Source organism: Athene cunicularia (assembly GCF_003259725.1).
Source record: "Athene cunicularia isolate RWA chromosome 19 unlocalized genomic scaffold, athCun1 chr19_part1, whole genome shotgun sequence".
In the NCBI taxonomy this organism is placed as follows: Eukaryota; Metazoa; Chordata; class Aves; order Strigiformes; family Strigidae; genus Athene; species Athene cunicularia.
Genome location: NW_020799124.1, coordinates 1,351,537 through 1,370,449, shown reverse-complemented (window position 1 = coordinate 1,370,449; position 18,913 = coordinate 1,351,537). Strand labels below are relative to the sequence as shown.

The 18,913-nt window shown below is 45.9% G+C and overlaps 1 protein-coding gene across 1 annotated transcript in view; it reads right to left on the bottom strand.

Annotated features, from left to right (window-relative positions):
• Positions 1-18,478, bottom strand: part of MSI2 (musashi RNA binding protein 2) — a 225,818-nt gene extending 207,340 nt beyond the window's left edge. The window contains exons 1-2 of the mRNA XM_026861392.1: positions 18,432-18,478; positions 16,120-16,161 (exon numbers count right to left, since the gene is read on the bottom strand). Of these exons, the coding sequence (XP_026717193.1) occupies positions 16,120-16,161; positions 18,432-18,455 (66 nt within the window). The 5' untranslated portion in view covers positions 18,456-18,478. The remainder of the gene's footprint in view (positions 1-16,119; positions 16,162-18,431) is intronic.
• Positions 18,479-18,913: the final 435 nt, after the last annotated feature.

Below are 18,913 nucleotides of genomic sequence, written 5' to 3'. Positions count from 1 at the left end.
AAGAAACGCTTCCACCAAGGAAGGAAATCCCGACGCAGCGCTCGTGCCCTGCAAAGAGTTAAAGCCAGCAGCCCCAACCAGGCCTCCCCAGCCCTCCCAGCCCAGCTGCTACCTGCAGCCACGGCCCCTCGGTAGCAACGCACAAGGGGAAAGTGCAATTTTGAGCTTCTCTTTTCATCTCTATGGTGACAAAAAGCTCCGCGGAGGGAAATCAGGGTGCCTTCCACTCAAAAGGTTTCTCATTTTCAATGACTGCCTTTCACAATATTTTAATTAAATCTCTGGTGGGGGAAGCTTTAAAGAAAAAAAAAATAATTCAGACTGTGGGGCTCATATACAACAACAGTTATAGTAAAAGAGGGGGGAAAAAGGTACTTTAAACATTTTTAAAATAGAAAGAGTCTCAGGTTAAGACGTAAGAATAAATCTACAAGCTGCAAAGTTTTACAAAACCAGCACGTGGAGGGGCCTAAAAGTCTTTTGATGACAAAAATATTCTGTTGCACGTAGCATGTCTCTGGAACTCGAGCAGAGGTTGAAGGACCACACAGGAAAGTGCCCTTTCCCCAGGGGGCCAAGCTCAGGCCAGGCACGGGAGAGCCACCAAGGGGTGGGCAGACCCTGGCAGCCCCTCTGCTCCCCCGAAGCGGTACCACCACTGCGCTGTGCCCGGCAAGTCAGGAGACACAGCAGCGCATCAGACCGATGGTGTTTGAAGACTGCAGCATGAAAGCAAGGTCGTGGCCTTTATCTTTGTTTTTAGAAGTCTCAGTTCGCCGCTACTCACAGAACACAGACACCCACAACCTCAAGGGCAGGGGCAAGTCCATTCCGCCAACCTGTCCACGCCACCGCCAAAGGCCAGCACACACAAAGTGCTTTCAGTTTTCCCCACAAAACACGTTTATCAGCAGCATCTTCTCCCAGCAAGAGCATCCTAGAGAAAGTGGCGTGCCCGCCGTCCCTGGGCTCAGACCCATCCCTTCCACAACTGCCCCGCTCTCCGTAGCCTCAGCCCCGAGCGACCAAACACGCCTGGAAAAATCAGAAAGTGGTAGAAGGCAGGAATATCAGCGTGGAAGACCGTGCTTCTGGAGGACAGCCCTCACAAAGGTCACTGAAAGCCTCATGGACCAAAATCCTTTCTCTAGGATGCAAGGCAGCAGCAGCGCAGCGTGCTGAAGAGGCGTCGTGTAGAAAAACGGATGACTCTGCAATTAAAGCCTACAAACAGCGCCAAGAGATTCAAGTGTGTTAATAAACGTAAAGCTCTGGACAAAGCACTTTAACTCTCATCCAAGCTCTCTTGTATAATGTGGCAGTAATACCACCTCTTTATCTAATATAATTGCTAAAGGAACATATTTTTACTGCAAAGTATGGTGAACTCCTTAGAAAGCAGGCTCTGTGACTGTGCAAAGTTTTCGAGGCAGACACAAACCACGACGAGCGAGCCGCTAATTTTTTTTTTTTTTTAAAGTTTAACAGTCTACTGAAGTAAAAAGCAAAGTCTAACTAGACATGAGAAAAGCAACGTTCTCATCCTCTTTTTCAAATAAAAATGTAGGCGCAGGGAGATGCAATGACACAACAGCCTGCCGCAGACCAGCCCCGATCCCCCGAATCCCAGACCGGTGCCTTTGTCACAACGCTCAATAGAAAATAGAAGTTATTCAGCCACTTATCCAGCATTCCCGCTCATTCGCTGGAAATTGCTATTCTAGGAGCTATCCAATCTTTAACGACTTCTGGACTAGTCTGCATTTGATTTCAGGGCAAAGGCCAAGCCAAGAGGGAGACCCCGCAAGGAACTCCTCCCTCCTGCTCTCAGTTCATTTTTAAGGCCGTCTCAAAGATGAAAACAAAATGTTTTAGTGCTCACAGGGGCTAAGTATCTAAAGCTCTAAAATGAAATACAACTTCCTTTCAAAGCCACTGATAGGGAAAAAGGTATGTTCTTTAAAATAAAACACTGGGGCAGGGGTGGGAGTCATTCAGGACCAACGGTTTCTTCTAAACCGACGCAAACAGAACTGCCTATTTTCCATGTAAATTATTATTTTTTTTTAAAATCATAATCACTGCTGCAAGTCCAGCTACCCCTGTATGTAAAACCCTTTCCACATACATATTTTCCTGGGGGAAAAAAGGCTTATCCCCACAAAGGAGTATGAAATAAATTGCTTTACTGAAGGTTAATAATATCCTGTCGCCGTGGTAAAAGACTCAATTACAAAACCTTCAGAAGAGCTCCCAAGGAACTCATCTGCCTGCAGTGACAGAGGCTTAAATAGCCAAAATACACAGAAAGGCTAAGCACTTCCCAAAAGAGAGGAAAAGGGGAAAAAGATGGGGGGGGGTTAAGTAAAAAACCTGGAAATTGGACACTCAAGGTTATAGAAAAAACCCAAACACACACAACCACAATTCCTCTCTGCGCACACAATTCTCTGTAATCTCAGCAAGAATTATGGCCTAGGGAGACCAGCACTAATTTTAGTATCAGATTTATTATGCAGCAGGGAGCAGAAATCAGTCAGGCCCGTCTCTCACTCCTAATGGGCAGAACTAGATCACGCTCCGGGAAGGCTCTACTGAAGAATAGCTCAGGCCTGGTGAAAAACAAAGCCCCTGGGGCTCCCCCAAGCACAAACACACTGCCTTCTTAGAAGCCACAATAAAACACAATGATACTCCTCATTTCTACAGCGCTGCCTGCCAGAGGATCCCAAAGCACATGAATTAAAGCTTCCAGCACGCCTGGTAGAGGAGCCTGCAGCAGCGAGGGAGGACAGCAAGGTCTTTGGGGTATTCGCCTTGGGACCCAGGCTGCAATTTTTCCTCCTCTACAGACGTGCCGTACAGGCAAGTCCTCTGCACGAGGAAGGGCAGCACGGTTCCGGGGACAGAGGGCTGCCGAGCGCGCGCAGGGTGCTGGGAGCTGCGGCGGTGCCCGTAAAAGCAGCATTTCGCAGCGACACAGAGGTTATACACTGCTCAGGAGCGAGCACGGGGCCCCGAGTCCCGCCGGCTCCTGCCGCCTCCCCCACAGCCTCCCCTCGCCACACCGGTGGCAAAACTCGCCAGCACGGAGCTCAGCCCTCGCGCAGAGCCCTGGGCTCAGCCCCGCTTTGTGCCGCTGCGTATTCCCGCACAGAGCCTCCCCCGAAACGAAGCAAACCCCGGCAGGGAGCAGCTCTGCCTTCCTGGCTTCCTCTCCTCACCCCACACTGCGGGAGCTGACTGCGGGTTTGGAAGCACCAGGGAGACGTCGGGTCGGGGTGCTGCATCCAGGCTGCTCCCCTGGGCACTCACCCCTCCATCTCACACAGCTCACAGCCAACCCCCGTGTCTGCTCGTGCCCCGCTCAGACATCGAGCACCACTAGCATCATTCCTAAGATGCTTCAAACGCCCAGTGAAACCAGGCCTGTTCTCAACAACTGTTTCCAATAATCCACTACTAGCTACAAAAGCCTTCTGCAGAGCGTTTGCACGACTGACTCACGCCCATCTCCAATGATGCAACGCTAAGGCAATCTTCACAAACAGCTTCGTCACCTTGTGGGGACTGAAGAAAATGCGGAGTTACTCACACGGCACTGACCGTGGCACAGCCAGGACGTCAAGCTCCTCAAAGCCCACGTCCCCTCTCTTCACCAACACCTGGAAACACGTGGCGCAGCGGGTGCAGCCCCAGGTCTGGCACAACCCTCTCCCAAGACACCAGCGATTCCCACTGTTTCAAGTATTGCAGAACACATGAGCAGCACTTCTGTTTTCCACATCCATAAAACAAGGGTGATGACAATCACTTACCTCATCTCCACATAATAAGGGTCAGACTTAAACTAGTTTAAGTCATTTCAGCACCTTCAAGTCTTTTGTGAAAATAGGATGCTGTCGTCTCCAGGAACGTATGTCCCACAGATTTTCAACTCCATTTTTAATAAAACATTCTCAAGAACCAGTTTTTCATTGGCAGCTCACTAAGATGAAGACCAGAAACTTTCAAAACATCACTATGTCATTTTGATTCCAAAGAGAGGATGGGCGGGCACGCATCTCCAAAAACTGCATTACCTACTTCTTTGTGTATCTAGGCACTTTACTAGTAGCTTTCTAGTTTTGTTTTTAAAATGGCCTTGAGCGTATTAGGCAATTTAGGAGCTTTGCTTTGACCTGCTCTAACAGAAGTTAGTGGTTAATTCCTGCTAACTTCAATGAAAGGAAAGACAATCATCAGAGAAATTCAGAAAAGTCCACCAAAAAAACCACACCATGGTCAGTTGTGTTTTTTACCTGGTCCTCATTCAGTGCTACAGTAAATAAGAACATTTATAACTTTTGGACTCCCCTGCATCTATTTTCCTCCTTCAAAACCATTGTCTTTTTGACTCCAAATTTCAGAAAAAAAAAAGGAAAAAAACATAACCAGTTTCCTGTCCAAGAAGTGCCTCCCCTGCCCAGAAGTCATCAACAAAACAGTTACCCTCTTAAGACCCAAACTTAGCCCTGGACTACCATGTACTGTTCATGAAGAGATCACAGGACTTCTGGCTGCTCTCATTTCTTCCACTGACGCCCCACATCCCCCTGAGCAGGTGACTGCAACGGAAACTACAAAACTGAGAAACTGGCTTCAGGCATCAACACTCCTACCTGAAAAGCAAGAGGGCGAGGGGCAGAAAAGACAGCAAGCAGACCCTAGTAACACTGGCCTGGATCAAGTAAACCCAAACCAGGTAAGCCTGGGCCTATCTTGGGGTTACTAACCTCAATGCACAATGCCAGAGCTCCCCATGTCCTGCTCCTTCTACCACTTGGCTGCCAAGCAGCAGAAAGTCTCTCGCTCAACGTTTCTTAGGGCAGTGGAGACATAAAAACCTCTCTGCAAAACGGGCACCAGATTACAGTTCAGGAATGCCACGTTAGATTTAGTCACTTGATTGTACCAGCAGTGCAAGCTCCCCGTCTGCGGAGCAGCTCCGTGTCACGTGCACAGCCCTCTGAAGCGCCCAGCCAGCTCACCAAGAACTACCAGGCAGTTAATACCCAGAATTTCAAATCTTTAGGCCTGCCAAGCAGCAGGAAAAGAATCTTGCACACAACCACCAAATTACCTCTTCCTCTGTACAGCCCAGAGCACATTTTCACCTGCGTAAGCAGCACCAATAATCAGGCCAAGCAATTCAGGACTTGCTCTCTGATCTCTGTTCCACCTCAAGGAGCGCCTGGCAGCATCCATTTGTCTGCCTTGATCCAACGGTCTCCAGTTCTCAGGAACGCGAGACAAACAGGTGCTGTTGTCCTTCTCTCAGCTGGAGGAAATTCAGAACATTTCAAGGAAACAAAAGGAGGCATCCTCCAAAGATGAAGGGCCGCACCTGCCGAAGACCTCTAAGAACATTAAGAAACAGCAAAATTTCTTTTGACCACCTCCATGTAAGATGCTTACCCAGCCAACTGCATTCCTTCAGCTGCAAGCTTGATGAAATAAGGTTATGTTTTCTGCAAGGACACTTGTCCTCTCCCGCCTTTTTCCTTCCCCATCATTTTCAAATGAATTGACACTTTATTTTACTTTCCACACATTGCAAGAGATCAGGATTACACAGCATCAGCTGAATAATGTTCTGCACACACTCTCATCAGCTTCATGTGTTCAGATGACAGTGATGGGGACTATAAAAGCATGAAGACAGATAATCACTGCTTATGTCTGCAATTATAGTTCCAATAAAGTTTCTTCATGGCTCTTTAGCATTAAAGCCTTCGGACTGGTAACTAAATTGCTTTAATCTTTTTTCTAGTCTGTATTTTGTTATTTTCCTTTTGCGTACACATACTTGATTGAGAGAGGAGAGAAATGCCCCTGCTAAAATATTCACTGGAGATACCTCCAAAATAAGAGGTCCAGAAATCTAAACTGACTTCTAATAACTACCACAAAATCAAAGCCACGCTCACAAAACTTTGGGGGAATTGTAACTATGGAGGACTTTCAACTATCACTTTATTTGATCTGGAAAATTAATGATGCAGGGGATGTGACCAAATGAAAAAGAGGGAAAAAAAATTTAAAATAATAATAAAATAAAAAAAAAAAAGATGATGATCACAATTCCCTTTACATATTCACATTGCATGCATAACCGGCTGCTGGGATCACAGTTCACGGGATTAGGGGAGTCAGGAATTTAAAGCACAAAAGCCCCGTGGCAGAAGACCCTCCGCAGGTGCTTTCCACTGTCACTCCCCCAGCCCTGGGCTCCGGGCTGGGTAGGGCAGGAAATCCCCCTCGGGGGCAGAGGGGGAACAGGGGCGCAGGGTTGCGGCGCAGGCGCTCTCCGGTGCCGCGCCTCACGGCGGAAGCACACCAGGACACACTCCTGGCCCCGAGACACGGAGGAAGCACCGCAGCCACCCGCCATCCCTCCAAGCTCCAACGGGGAGGAACGGGCTACGCAGAGGGGAGAGCGGGCACGGGCCCGCAGCACGGAGGAGAAACGCCAGCTTCCAGGAGCCGGACCAGGGGGGCGGAGGAGCGTCCGGCACAGCTGAGCGCCCAGCTCTGCAGGGAAGAGGGGCCAAGGCTTATCTGGAGGCAGAGGGACTTCAGGACACCTGCAGCTTAGCATGCTTCCCCCTCTTCTCGCGTTCCTGAGGGCACCAGGACCGACCCTGCACCGCAACGCGCCGCTGAGCCCATTTAAGCCCACAGCCAGCCTCCCCGCTCGCCTCCCGGCGCACGAGCGCCGCGCCCCAGGCCCCACGCTGGTTTGTAACCGCCATGTGACCGGCATTAACCATAATTCATACCAAAAACTACCTTTCACATGCTGCGGCCTAGCATCCTTATCTCACTTCCCCCTCCCCGAAGCCTCGCCTCGCTGTTCGGAAAACCCAGGGCATGGCAGGAACCTGGGGACTCAGCAGTTACACCCTCCGCCACGCACCGAAGCGCTGGCACTCCAGTCAGGGCCTCTCTTATAAATTTTACAATCAAAAGTCGTTAAAAACAAGAAAAACCACCCAAACCCTCCAAGACAAGTCTCATAAAGAGACGGCAGCATACGATACTGCTTCGCTTCACACACTTCCTTCCCAATGTCCAGGGATGCTGCCAACATCTCTTGCAGACAGAGGCAGCCGTTCACCATGTGGTAGCGAACCTGGGCGTCAGGAAATGGCTGCATCCTCTGCCAGGCGGAGATGCTCTGGATAATCCCCTGTTGTCCTTTTTTCCTCCAACCCTTGCCTCTCCAGGCTCAACAGCAACAGCAGCACCAGGCCCATCAGGGTCTTACCTGGGATCCCACTAAGAAAGATCAAATTCTCAGTGGTCAGACCCAGCTGACAGTGGTCCTGGGACATTATCCCAGCAGCTTTTACAAAGGGCTTTTTCACCAAGTAATATTTGAACAGGGTAGAGTTCAAATGTCAGGTATGCTGCCTGTGCAGCACGCCACCCATCCAGGTGGCCTACAGAAAGCAAGGAGGGAGGAAGGTGAGCGGTCTAGTACAAATACATCCACCCAAAGAAAACCCCAAACACCTTATACCAGGAAGTTTTTAAGGAGGGAGAGCCCCAGCTGCAAGAAGCTGACATCTTTCGCCATAGCTGGCTCAGCAGGGCTCATTCAGGACTCAGGGTGAGAGATCTCACAGGGATCCTCAGGGCACTGCAGAGAGCAACAGCCTGACACCATCCAACACAACGGCCGGTAGCAGCCCTGGACCTAAAGGTGGGGTGATATCCCCGTGTCCTCAGAAAATTCCCATCATATTTCACATCCCAGCATTAACTTCAGATTTCTTTTCAATGTTTTCTGTTCCCTTCTGCAATTCACCGAGCACACGGCCCCGCTATAGGCTTTGTAGGTCTGCCAAATACAACACCAGAAGTAGGGGAATTTCACCAGCAAATGAACATCTTTATACTCATTTACAACACTTTGCAAACCTTTGGCAACAGGATAAATGCTCAACGTATGTATCAGGCTCTGTGCACAGCGCGGGCTCAGAAGAGGGAATAGCACCGACACATCTCTGAACATAAATGACTGATCATGTGTCCGAATGGAAAAGTGTACAGAAGTTTCCCTCTTTCAGCAAGCACTGCAGAAAAATCACCAGCGCCGTCCCCTTCAGCAACACCTTTTTCCAGCAGTGCAAACAAACAGTAAACCTTCTGCCAGTGCTGAGGGTTTGCAGCCAACAAGCTTTTGCCACAAACCAAGCCTCGGATTTGAGCAATACCTCTCAGTCCAGGGGATTTATGGATACCTGGGACAACGCTCAGCTCCTTGCAACCTCTTCACACACCACACCAAGTCACCCTTCGGGAAGATTCCTGAACAATGTTTATTCAGCAATTGCTATAAAAACCTCTACTGCTCTGTCTAGCAGGCGTTCTGTTTCCACCAGCATGAAGAAGCTGGAAGTCTTGCCGGCACATCGCAGTCCCTATTTTAAATAAATCAGATTTTCAAAGCACTTCACCCTGTGCTCCTCACCTGCTCTTTGATGCCAAACTGACCCACAGAACAACAGAAAGACAAGCTCAGAGTCAGGAATAATAAAACACAAATTTAAACAGCCCGGCGCAGGTTTGGGGACGCTACGGGAAGGATTTCATATCCTCCAGGCAATACCAGCACTCCCAGCCCCGAACCGCAAGGACTGGAGCTGCACCAGCACCCTGCCCACGTTCCCAGCCAAGGAGGCCTTGCCCCAGCCCTCTCTCACAGCTGTACGGCACATCCAGAGGAAAATAAAACCAAGAGGACTTAACAACTACAAACCCTGGGAACTACTTAATTCACTAGATATTAGTTTCTTTCCCCCACCCCACCATTTTCCCTCCCACCTGCCAGGCCACCTCATTACTGTCACTCTGCATCAGTTCTTGCTACAGTAGTTTTCTTGGACCTTTGCCCCTTCAGTCAGCTTGAAACCTCTTCCCTATTGTACATCAGAGTCAATGGGAAATTAATGCAAGTCTTTGCTGGGGGGAGGGAAGGGCAGAGGGAACGACGCTTTCTGCTGCTGTCAATACTGCTTTTCCTTCACCTTTCTTGCCACGTACACTTCACCAACATATTAAGAAGCCTTGTCTGCATTTAGCTGTGTTTGCTGAGGTCTCTGGAACTATTCCTCATGTGTAGAATTGCATAAGGCTTAGCAGAGTAGGGTCCTTTATAATACAGAGTTCCTGAAGTACAATCTTAATACTTAATTTAAGCCTACTCAGTCACAACAATAAACCCAGCTGCAGATGTCCCAGCACGAGGAATGACTGAGCAGAGAACTTCCTAACACTCTTCAGATTTTCTCTGCACTTAAAAAATAAAGGAAAGCTTTCCAACAGGACAGCAGCAAAATGCCAAAGTTTAGAAGTAACTTATTAATACCGCATGCTGATCTGACTACAGAGATTCACATTAACTTTCAAATTACTCAACAAACCACAATTTCTACAGCAATATCTTAGAAACCTAAGCCACACTGAACACTACTCACATAGTTTACAGAATTATTCCAGTGACTAAGGCAAATAGAATGTGTGATCGCAGGGCTAGAGACTAAATTAAGCTTAGACAATGATTTTTAGGGGCTTTTTAAAAAAAAAAAAAAGTCTGATGCGACACTGACCTTGCAATCACTTTTTGAGGAAACAGCAGATTAATATTTTCTTGTGAATGAGATCCTCTGGTGGAAGGGGGAAAATGAGAGAGAGATCAAACTGGCTATCTCTGAAAGAGAAGTGATGGGACTGACCATATACAAAGTACTGTCAAATACACAAAGTAATCTTTTAATCTTTTTCTGCTACAGGCTCCACAGTTCAACAAAGCATTTAATAATGTGCTTTTAGTCCATCCTGATTCAGCAAAGCACTTACCCACATGCTTATGCCAACTTAAGTATATGCTTAAGTGCTTTCACACAATAGGGACAGAGAAGATTCAGGCCCCGCAGATGAACCATTTTCTGAAACAAGCCATTTTTTCCTAAGATGACTGGCTCTTTTTACAGCTTCTCCTCCCTTTACAGCATGACCCAAAACGTGTTTAAAGAGAATGCTAAAATACAACTGAAAAGTCAAATAACTATCAGGAACAGCAAAGACTCCTATGTATGGCTTAGTGAAAGAGAGGAGTTGTTCTTTTTCCTTTTCAGTGTAACATATACCTTGATCTACACACACCACATCACCCTGTTTCAATAGCTCTCCTCTAAAAATATGTTACAAGTTCCCTTAATGCTTTGGATTTCACAACATTTATGAGACTATCACCAGAGTCAACAGGCTAAAAAAAGAATCCATTAGCAATAACTGGCCTGTCACTGGCAGTGACAAATAAATGAATTTGATGGTTTTAGATCAGTCATTAGTAGACCTACCCCCGGGCTGATAAAGGCTCAGCACTTTGCAGACGAGATGTACTCAATCTGGAAGCAGAGAGGAAGGCACAAGGGTGTTAGCATGCTGCTCTCCTTCCATTTCCCTGACCTCACTCATTTCGGACCCTTTCCTGGCATATCCAAGCAGCAAGGTCTCGGTGCAGAGAAGTCACCTGGTTCTAGGTGCCATTGAAAATAATCCAACAGTACAGAAAAGCTCAGGGAAAGTAGCATCCCCTTTAAAACAAGAAACTAAACCAAAAAAAATCCCAAATTAGATGGTGTTCCATTTTAATTTTTAAGGAGCAGCAAGTCAAAGGGAAGGTAAGTACATTAGGGCTATTCCTAACATGAACATCTTTAGGCAATGGTAACAGAAACACATACATTGTACACAAGTACAAGTCAGTCTGGAGGGGATTAAGGACAATGTGAGCCATCTACCCAAGTCGCTAGGGAGAAGAAATAAATGTTTACCTCTCCAGAACCAACAAACTTACAGCAGCTGAGCTCCTGCTTCTGACAAAACTCACTGTGCCCCACAGAACACCTTGCACAGCCAGTTTTTCCTCTGGCTGCCAGCACCCACGACCAGAGATCATGCTCTGCCTCAAACTGACTGCAGAGAACAAGAATCTGAGCCCAGGAATGATGGGTTTCAGAACTCTGATCCTCTACCACCTGAGAAGACCTGGGTTGATTAGTCAAGACTCAGACTCATTGACTTTTCCGACTGACCATCCAATGCCAGAGGGAGACAAATTCTAGGCACAGCTTACCCTGGACAAGGGATCTACATCAAGGCTGGTGGAGCAAGAAGCCCAAACACTGGCCAGCAATCATAAACAGAAATCCCTCAAACCGTCTGGTAAGGACTTTGTATTTCTCTGCATGCAGAAGACAGATCAGTATTATTAAGGTACACATCTGTGCCCAATGCCAAGAGCAGGAAATACTTCCTCTCTTACTCCATCCAGACCTGCAAATGCAGGGGAATTTAAAAAGAAGAAAAAAAAAATCATAGGGAAAAGGTCTGACCTTGCTGTTCTTTACAGCCTGGTAGGGAAGGAAGGGTGGCAGGAAAGGAAGACTCCTGCGTTCTGCCACTGTATTCAGTTCACATTCTTTTGAAAAGGACTTCAAAGTCTACCCGACGCTTAAAATAAGATGGGAAGTAGCGGGACTAACCTGGAGGAGTTTACAGGCAGAAGCAGGGGAGGAAACAAACAACTCTTGATTTTCAAGGTCCATCATTTGCTTTGGAATAAAATCTCTCCCTGCTACTCTGGCTCACACTTATCAGGCAGCCAAGGGACACAGACACCCCACCCACAGTTAACTTAATTGGAATCAGAAATCCCAATCCACTGGATCGCTTCACAAAAACTACCCCAGTTTAGCCTGGGTGTTACTCCAAAAGGGCATGCCCTCCACTTGCTGCTCCGCAATAGCCAGCTTTGCATGGGTTTAACCAGCAGCAGCTCAAATGAAAGGAGAGTTGTTGACACTGTTTTCTGCCCAAGGAGGAACAGATGTGCACAACGGCACCTCTCCCAGTCCACGTGCCCAGTCAGGCAGGAAACCAGCTACTCCACAGCCAAGGTACGCAGCTCGCAGATACACTGACTGCCTGGAGCACAGAGAAGCACCAGAATCAGTCATCGGTTCTGCGCTGACCTCTGTTCGAGTAAGATACATCTAATAAAAACATCAGCATTCAGCATCACCATCTGATAACCGGACACACGGCTTCCCTCGCCCAGTAAAGCCCTTCTGCGACTCTGTGACCAAGTGGTCACCAGAATGCTGGACCCAACCCATGCAGACTCGATCCCAAATGCAAATATGCAATCCTGACGACCACCACCTCCGCTCTGGGTCATCAGCAGGCAGGACGCTGCACAGCCACCACCCAGCAGCCCACGCCAGCGAGCTACAGGAGCAGCTCCAGCAGCAGCAGTTGGCTTGCCCTTCCTGAAGGGGAAGGATGGAGACTACAATCAGCAGGTCACAACGCTAACAAACGCTGCCAACCGCCACTACGAGCGGCTCCAGCTTGAGAATCGCTCCAGCAAGTCAACGACCGTACGAAGCACACGCACCGTGCCCCTGTAGTAAGTGCCGGGAAGAACAGGCACCTCCTGTCCCATCCTGGAGGGCCCGGAGCACAAAATGCAACTCAGTGTGTAGCCTCACCAACGATAAACTTTGTCTGAAGTTTTATTTGCCTCCGTTTCATACACGGCTTTGCACAGCAAAGCATCCAAATTTCTATACCATTAAGTCACATGAAGAAATTTTCATGGCCAAGGAGCTTCTTCACAGACTGAGGCTGCTGTCCTTTTGCTCTTCAGGTTTGGTTTGGTTTGTAAATAAATCCCTAAGGCAGGGGGTGGGGTGGGGTGGTGAGGGAGAAAACTGCTTACATTTGAAAATATCTAATGAACATGCTAAATTTGATAAGGCTTCTCCAACCTAATATAGTAGCTAATGTCAGAACTGACAGGCTATGTATATTAAAAAGTCAAATTATTGTAGTCTTCGGTATTCAAAAGGGGGTACAAAACTACTACCCCACCCCCCTGTCATTGCTGCTTTTTAAGGATTTTTAAGTCAGCAGAGTTATAAACTATCAACTGTTACAGAGCGCCTTCCAGCACTTGGAAGCAAAACAGATTTTATCAAGGAACAGCAGCCATGAGAAAAGATAGGTATATTTTTTTAATCTTGCTGTTAGCCACATACTAGAACCTCAACAAGTTAAACCCTTGCAGCAAATTTCCTTAAAACAATGGCTTCAAGTCATCCTGGACTTCACAAGGAGAGCGGGATTACACGTCATGGCATAATCCACTGGAGGCAATCACCGAGGATTTTCTGCAAGGGTCATTCTAAGAAAATCAGGGAAGAATGCTCTGCTGTTACAGCCTGCCACTTCTTGCTCAGTAACCAATTTGCATCACCAGAGAGGTGTCAAATCATGGAGATGCCGTTTAAAAAGCCCAAAAGAAAGCATTTTACTGGGCTATGGTTTGAAAGGGGAAGACCAGCCAATTAAAATGAATCAGAAGAGGGGATGGAAGGAGCACAAATTATTGTGCGTGCACAAATAAGCGAGCGTGACCCCGCAGACCACAGCAAGCACGTGATCTGGCACGGGAGGCGAAGGCAGCCAAGAACCAGCGCAGCCGCTGCCTGCTCAAGGGTTAATCGTGCCGAGGCAGGTCAAAAGGGCTCCCGAAGGAAGGGGATGGATGGGGGGAAGCTCTGCTGCAGCCTTGCTCCCACCTCAGCACCCAGTCACTGCTAGAATGATCACAGGAAAAAAGCCCAGTCCCCATTTTGCTAAACATACCAGAAAGGAAGACTGCTCAGGGGAAAAAAAAAATAATAAAAAAAAATCTCCCTCTCGCACCTAGAGAGACAGAGACATTTCATTAAATGCCATTAATCTCCACAGACCCAAGCATTAGCTAGTTAATTAGACTAAAGTACAGTCACATTTTAACGCTGAGCATTCGCTATTCAACTGGGATAAATGAACAACTGAAGTCCAAAACCTTCATTCAGTATCTAATTAAAAAACAGAAAACCAAAAATCCAGATTATGAAATGCTGTGCAGAATAAGACGTCATAATTGATGTAAAATCTGTTCTTTCTTGCATCTGATTTTCTCCAGTTTCCTAATGAGGCTCCTTTCAATCTCAAGATTTTTTTCCCAAGTGCCCTGTAGAAATCCCAACACTTTAGAAAGGACAAGTGTGTAAAAAGCAGAAACAGACACTGTTGACCTCTCAAGAGAGAGCGAGTTCCTGCTAAGAGTGGAATCCAGCCTCCGTCGCAGGATTTGCCCCACACTTGAAAGATGTCTGCTACCAAAACCGGGGGGGGAAAAAAAAACCAACAAACCACAACAACCTACATGGAGAAAAACAAACTCCCCTTTGTAAAAATGACCTCATTTTGCATTCTTTTAACACGAAAATTTAACTCACCAATATCCTCAGCCCTGGGTTTTTTAATTGTTATAGAAGAAATCACATGGGACCGCTTAACAGCTCTGTTGTAAGCGTTATAAACTTCTACAAATAACACTGTAGAAACAGATAACTGGCAATTGAAGACAATTTAAAATGTAAATAAGGCTTTAAAAAGGTATTGGGAAGGGGGAGAGGAACATCATTCACAACACAAGATCATCTTCATACTTGAATCATGAAACCCTTCAAAATTCTGAAAACCAAGTTCTACCTTAAGGACAGCATTAATCCAGCGACATAATCCAGAAGCCACAAACCCTACGAACTATAAACTCTTCTCTTAGCGCAGAAGCAAGCCAGGCACGCCATTATTCACTAATTAGTTATGAGATATGTCCCATGAAGAAAAGAACCTCTAAATATTTGTCTACCTTAGTCTGGGTTAAAATTCTGCAAATAAGATGTCGGGGTTTGGGGTTTTTTTGTGTCTGGGTTTTTTTTTTTTTAATCTTTTTAAGAAATCACTAGCACCTCTCCTGCTATATGCTGGGGTTTTTTAATGATACATCATTTTTCCTAGATGCACAATAGACAATACTTAACATTATGATTCCACAGGCTATCAAGCTGCTGGTTTTCACAAGGAGCTATATGCAACAAAATTGTTAGGTTGAACTTGTTCAGGTAGTCTCCTGCCACCAACTTTAAACCACTTTTCCTTATTGACTTGCATCCACAACTTTGCAGTCTTGTCCTTCCATGTTTTTAACAGAATACTGAAGTAACCCAGGATGATCAGAGCGCATACAAGTGGCATACACCAGCTAAATTAAGTTTTTCCAACAGACTCTCAAAAACAAATTAAAAAAAGTCAATTACAGAATTTTATTTTCAGCCTCTGGCTTTCAAAATTCAAGTACAACTGACTGCCCATTTGGATTTGAAACTGATCTGCTGTTTTCCTTAGGCACAGCCTAAAACCACTTCTATTCCATAAGCAACTCCTCCAGCAGTGGCACCCAGGGATGCTGCAGAGCAAGCACGCCTCCAAAGTTCCCCTGCCCGTCGCCACACCGCCTTTGTCCCAGCGTGGAACCAGCCGCACTGTGGCAGGAGTGCCCTGGAAGGAGGAGGTCACTTCTCCAGCCAGCCTGACCAGCTGAGAGACTTAAAGCTCATTGTTTCACTGTTCTCACAGAAGAACACCCCGTGGCCTGAAAAGTTCAGAGCTTCATCAGAAACTTGCTATCCAGCGCTTATTAGTCTCCAAACACATCTCTCAAGTTATACAAAAGAAAATTTGCAAACAATGAAGGCAGAGATATATTCCCATCCATCACAACCACAGAACTGAAAGCTCAGCTCAAAACAAGCCTGAAGTCTGCACTTAATCCAAACGCTCTTCATAAACACCCAGCAAAACATTGCGTAAAACAGCACAAGGAAGGCAAGGAGCGCGGCGCCCGCCTCCCGCCACAGCTAGAGGAGCCTCCGCTCCTCCGCCAGCGCGGCCGAGCGGGACCCTGCAAGGAGACGGTTAAACTGGAGACACGGAACATCGCACAAAGCAGCTCTCCTGTAGTTTCACAGCCATACGCTGATACCCTTAAGACGCCATGCACTCCGGCTTTAAAAGCTTTCATTGCCAATTCCCTGTTTGAAACCTGAACTGCCTGGCAACAATGATTCTCTGTGTGCCTAAAATCCTATTATCGATCCTCCTACTTACCTTAGGCTGTGCTCGTCGGGGAAATGCAACTTTAGGGTCAATCTGGGGAAAAAGAAAGGGGAAATCAACAAGATAGCTTTTGTTGTCAATTTATATTATTTTGTTTTTAAATCACTGAATTATTAATCCCTCATTTCTCAGGCTTGTAATTCAGCACACTGGGTCTCCTAGAACTACTCTGGAACTGATGGATCACAGTCTGGGTTTGCTGTGGGGGGTGGGGGGGTTGGCAGGGGGAGGGAGACGGGAAGAGAGGAAGAAAACATCTCTTCTGTGCACCTCCTACATCATCTTCTGGGCAACAATCTCCGGTGGTGCTCAGGGAGCTCTGTATTTGTCTTCGGGTACTGCCTCCACAACCAAAAGGGCCTGTTAAATGTTATCTGTGTACTCTGGGGGTCGCACAGAGAGACGGCCAGAATTCCTCATCAAGATCTTAACCTACTGTTTTTGACACCTGCACCTTCCTTCAGTTGGGTTTGGGTTTACTTTTATTTCTCTGCTTTGTTCTGTCAACTGACCGGCAACACCACATAAAAAAGAAATGCAGAAGACAGAGTCAAATTATTCACATTTTAGTTATTAAAACTAAAACATTAGAAGGACTCCAGGATTATCCTTCTTAATGTGCCAAATTGATCTCGTTTGCTCGCCATCAAAGAATATACGTGAGCAACGAAAGACTACGAGGGGGCACTTATGGGAAGGGGTGGGATGAGAGGGGGAGCAAGACATGTACAAAACACACAGGCATCTTAAACCAGAAGAAACCAAGTTCTTAAAGATTCTCCATGAAGGAGTTACCTAAAGTATGCCTGAATGAAGCACGCCACCACAGAGACAAAAAGGAAGGAAAAAAAAAACAAACAAAAATCTTTGTTTTACCCCACGCTCCCTTGTTTTAAGATGCAGCACCAACTGCCATCGCGCTGCATAAATCAGAAAGCGTGTCCACTCTGCAATTCCAAAATGCTAATTCTGCAATCTTAAAAACAACTTCCACACGGGTCATCTTTAAAAAGCGACTCCTCTCCAACCATTCAGAAAAAATCACTTAAAAAACAAAAAGACACCACTGCAAATGCGTGGCTGGATGTAAATAAAAATCATACCTTTTAAACAACTGCCCAGCTCCAATTGTCATCCTTAAAAATGATCGCAATAAAACGTCTACGTGCTGCTGGTTTCACCTCTGGTTTTTAGCAGCATCTGCACGCAGACATGTTCTAAATAAAGAGTCTGGGAAAGGATGTTTTAAAGGACTAAATCCTACCTGAACTGTGCAACTTGCTACTGCTCTCGGTGTCATCTCTGACTACGTAACAAACTGATGAAACTAATCCTGATTGTGTTAAGGCATAATTAGAAGCAGAGGCTTTCTTTAACAGTTTGGTTTGGCTTTTGTTGGGTTTTTTTCCTCCCTCAAGCTAACCCTGGTTAGGAAAAGGAGATGTTTCCGTTTGGTGTTGTTATTCCTGTGGTGATAAATATTCCTGCCACTGATAAATAACTACGGGCCTCCCCTAAAAAGCAGTTCTACTCAATTAATTTGTCAAAATTGGAAATATCACAAACATCTGATGTGCAACTGATAAACTGATTTGTCTACATTGGATGCAAATGTAGTATCATGTTTAGGGCGTACCTGAGAAATGAGCGATTACATGCCACTTTATTGTTCAAAAAGCATAGAAAGTGAAATTATTTATCTAGAAAGCTAACCTTTTCATAGAGATTAACATTATCTACAAACATATTCAGCACTGACTAGGCATTTGTCTACTGGGGAAATACAACAGGTACGGATTTTCCACAGCAATATCCAAAGGTGGAGGCAAATATGCACGTTTCCACATTTGCTTCAAAACCAAAAGTTTTCTCAAGAAAGAACATTCCCACCAGCAGGACATCACCGTAAAGTCCCACCGGTAAGAAGTTGCAAGAGCCATTAAACTCTAAAGCAACACATTCATTTTTGAAGGTCAGTTCAAAGAGCATGGAGTTCTTTTTGCTCCACAGCGACAGCCCTTCTTAAGTAACTGAATTTTCCTTCAGGAAACCTTTTGGATGAACACCATCAGCGTTTGAAGATGAACACTAGCAGTCAGCATGGCAAATCCATACCTTTTGCAGATCCCTGTCAACTATTCAAACAACAACCAAAAAAAAAAAAAAAATCAAACTTCTACCAAAAAAAAAATTAGTTAGTTAGGTACAATTCTACTTACTGTATCTACAAGTCCTCTAGGAAATGACTATAATACTATTTCTGATATGAATGGCCATTACCTAAACAAAGCTTTTAACGTAACTGTAAACAAGAGCGACGTTTCCATGCCAATACCCAACCGATCTGCCTCCTGTGCTGAACGTTGAAACAGAGTCAAATGCTATGTTATACTAAAGAACAGTTACTACAATACGTCTACAAATAAACGGCTGAAAGGGAACCTGGCTAGTTTTATCTTTTACTTTCAAGCTGCGTTACTGATTCTAAGGTCGATTTCTTATTTAGATTGATTCAATCGTTATCACACAATTAAAACTGAGGCAAATTTGCCCTGGTCAAGCTTTTCACCCCTCCCCCAGAGAAGAGCAAATTAATACATTGCAGGGACTAGACTGTGATACAGGAAAAAAGCTGGGGGAGGACCCAATTATAGTCAGAAATATGACAGGGTGTCCTCCCATGATTTTTTTTTTTTTTTTTTAAAAACCCTCATTCAAGATACTGCTTGCCTTTGTTCTTCTTATCTAAATTTATCTTTAAAAACACATAGAGAATATAGCTACA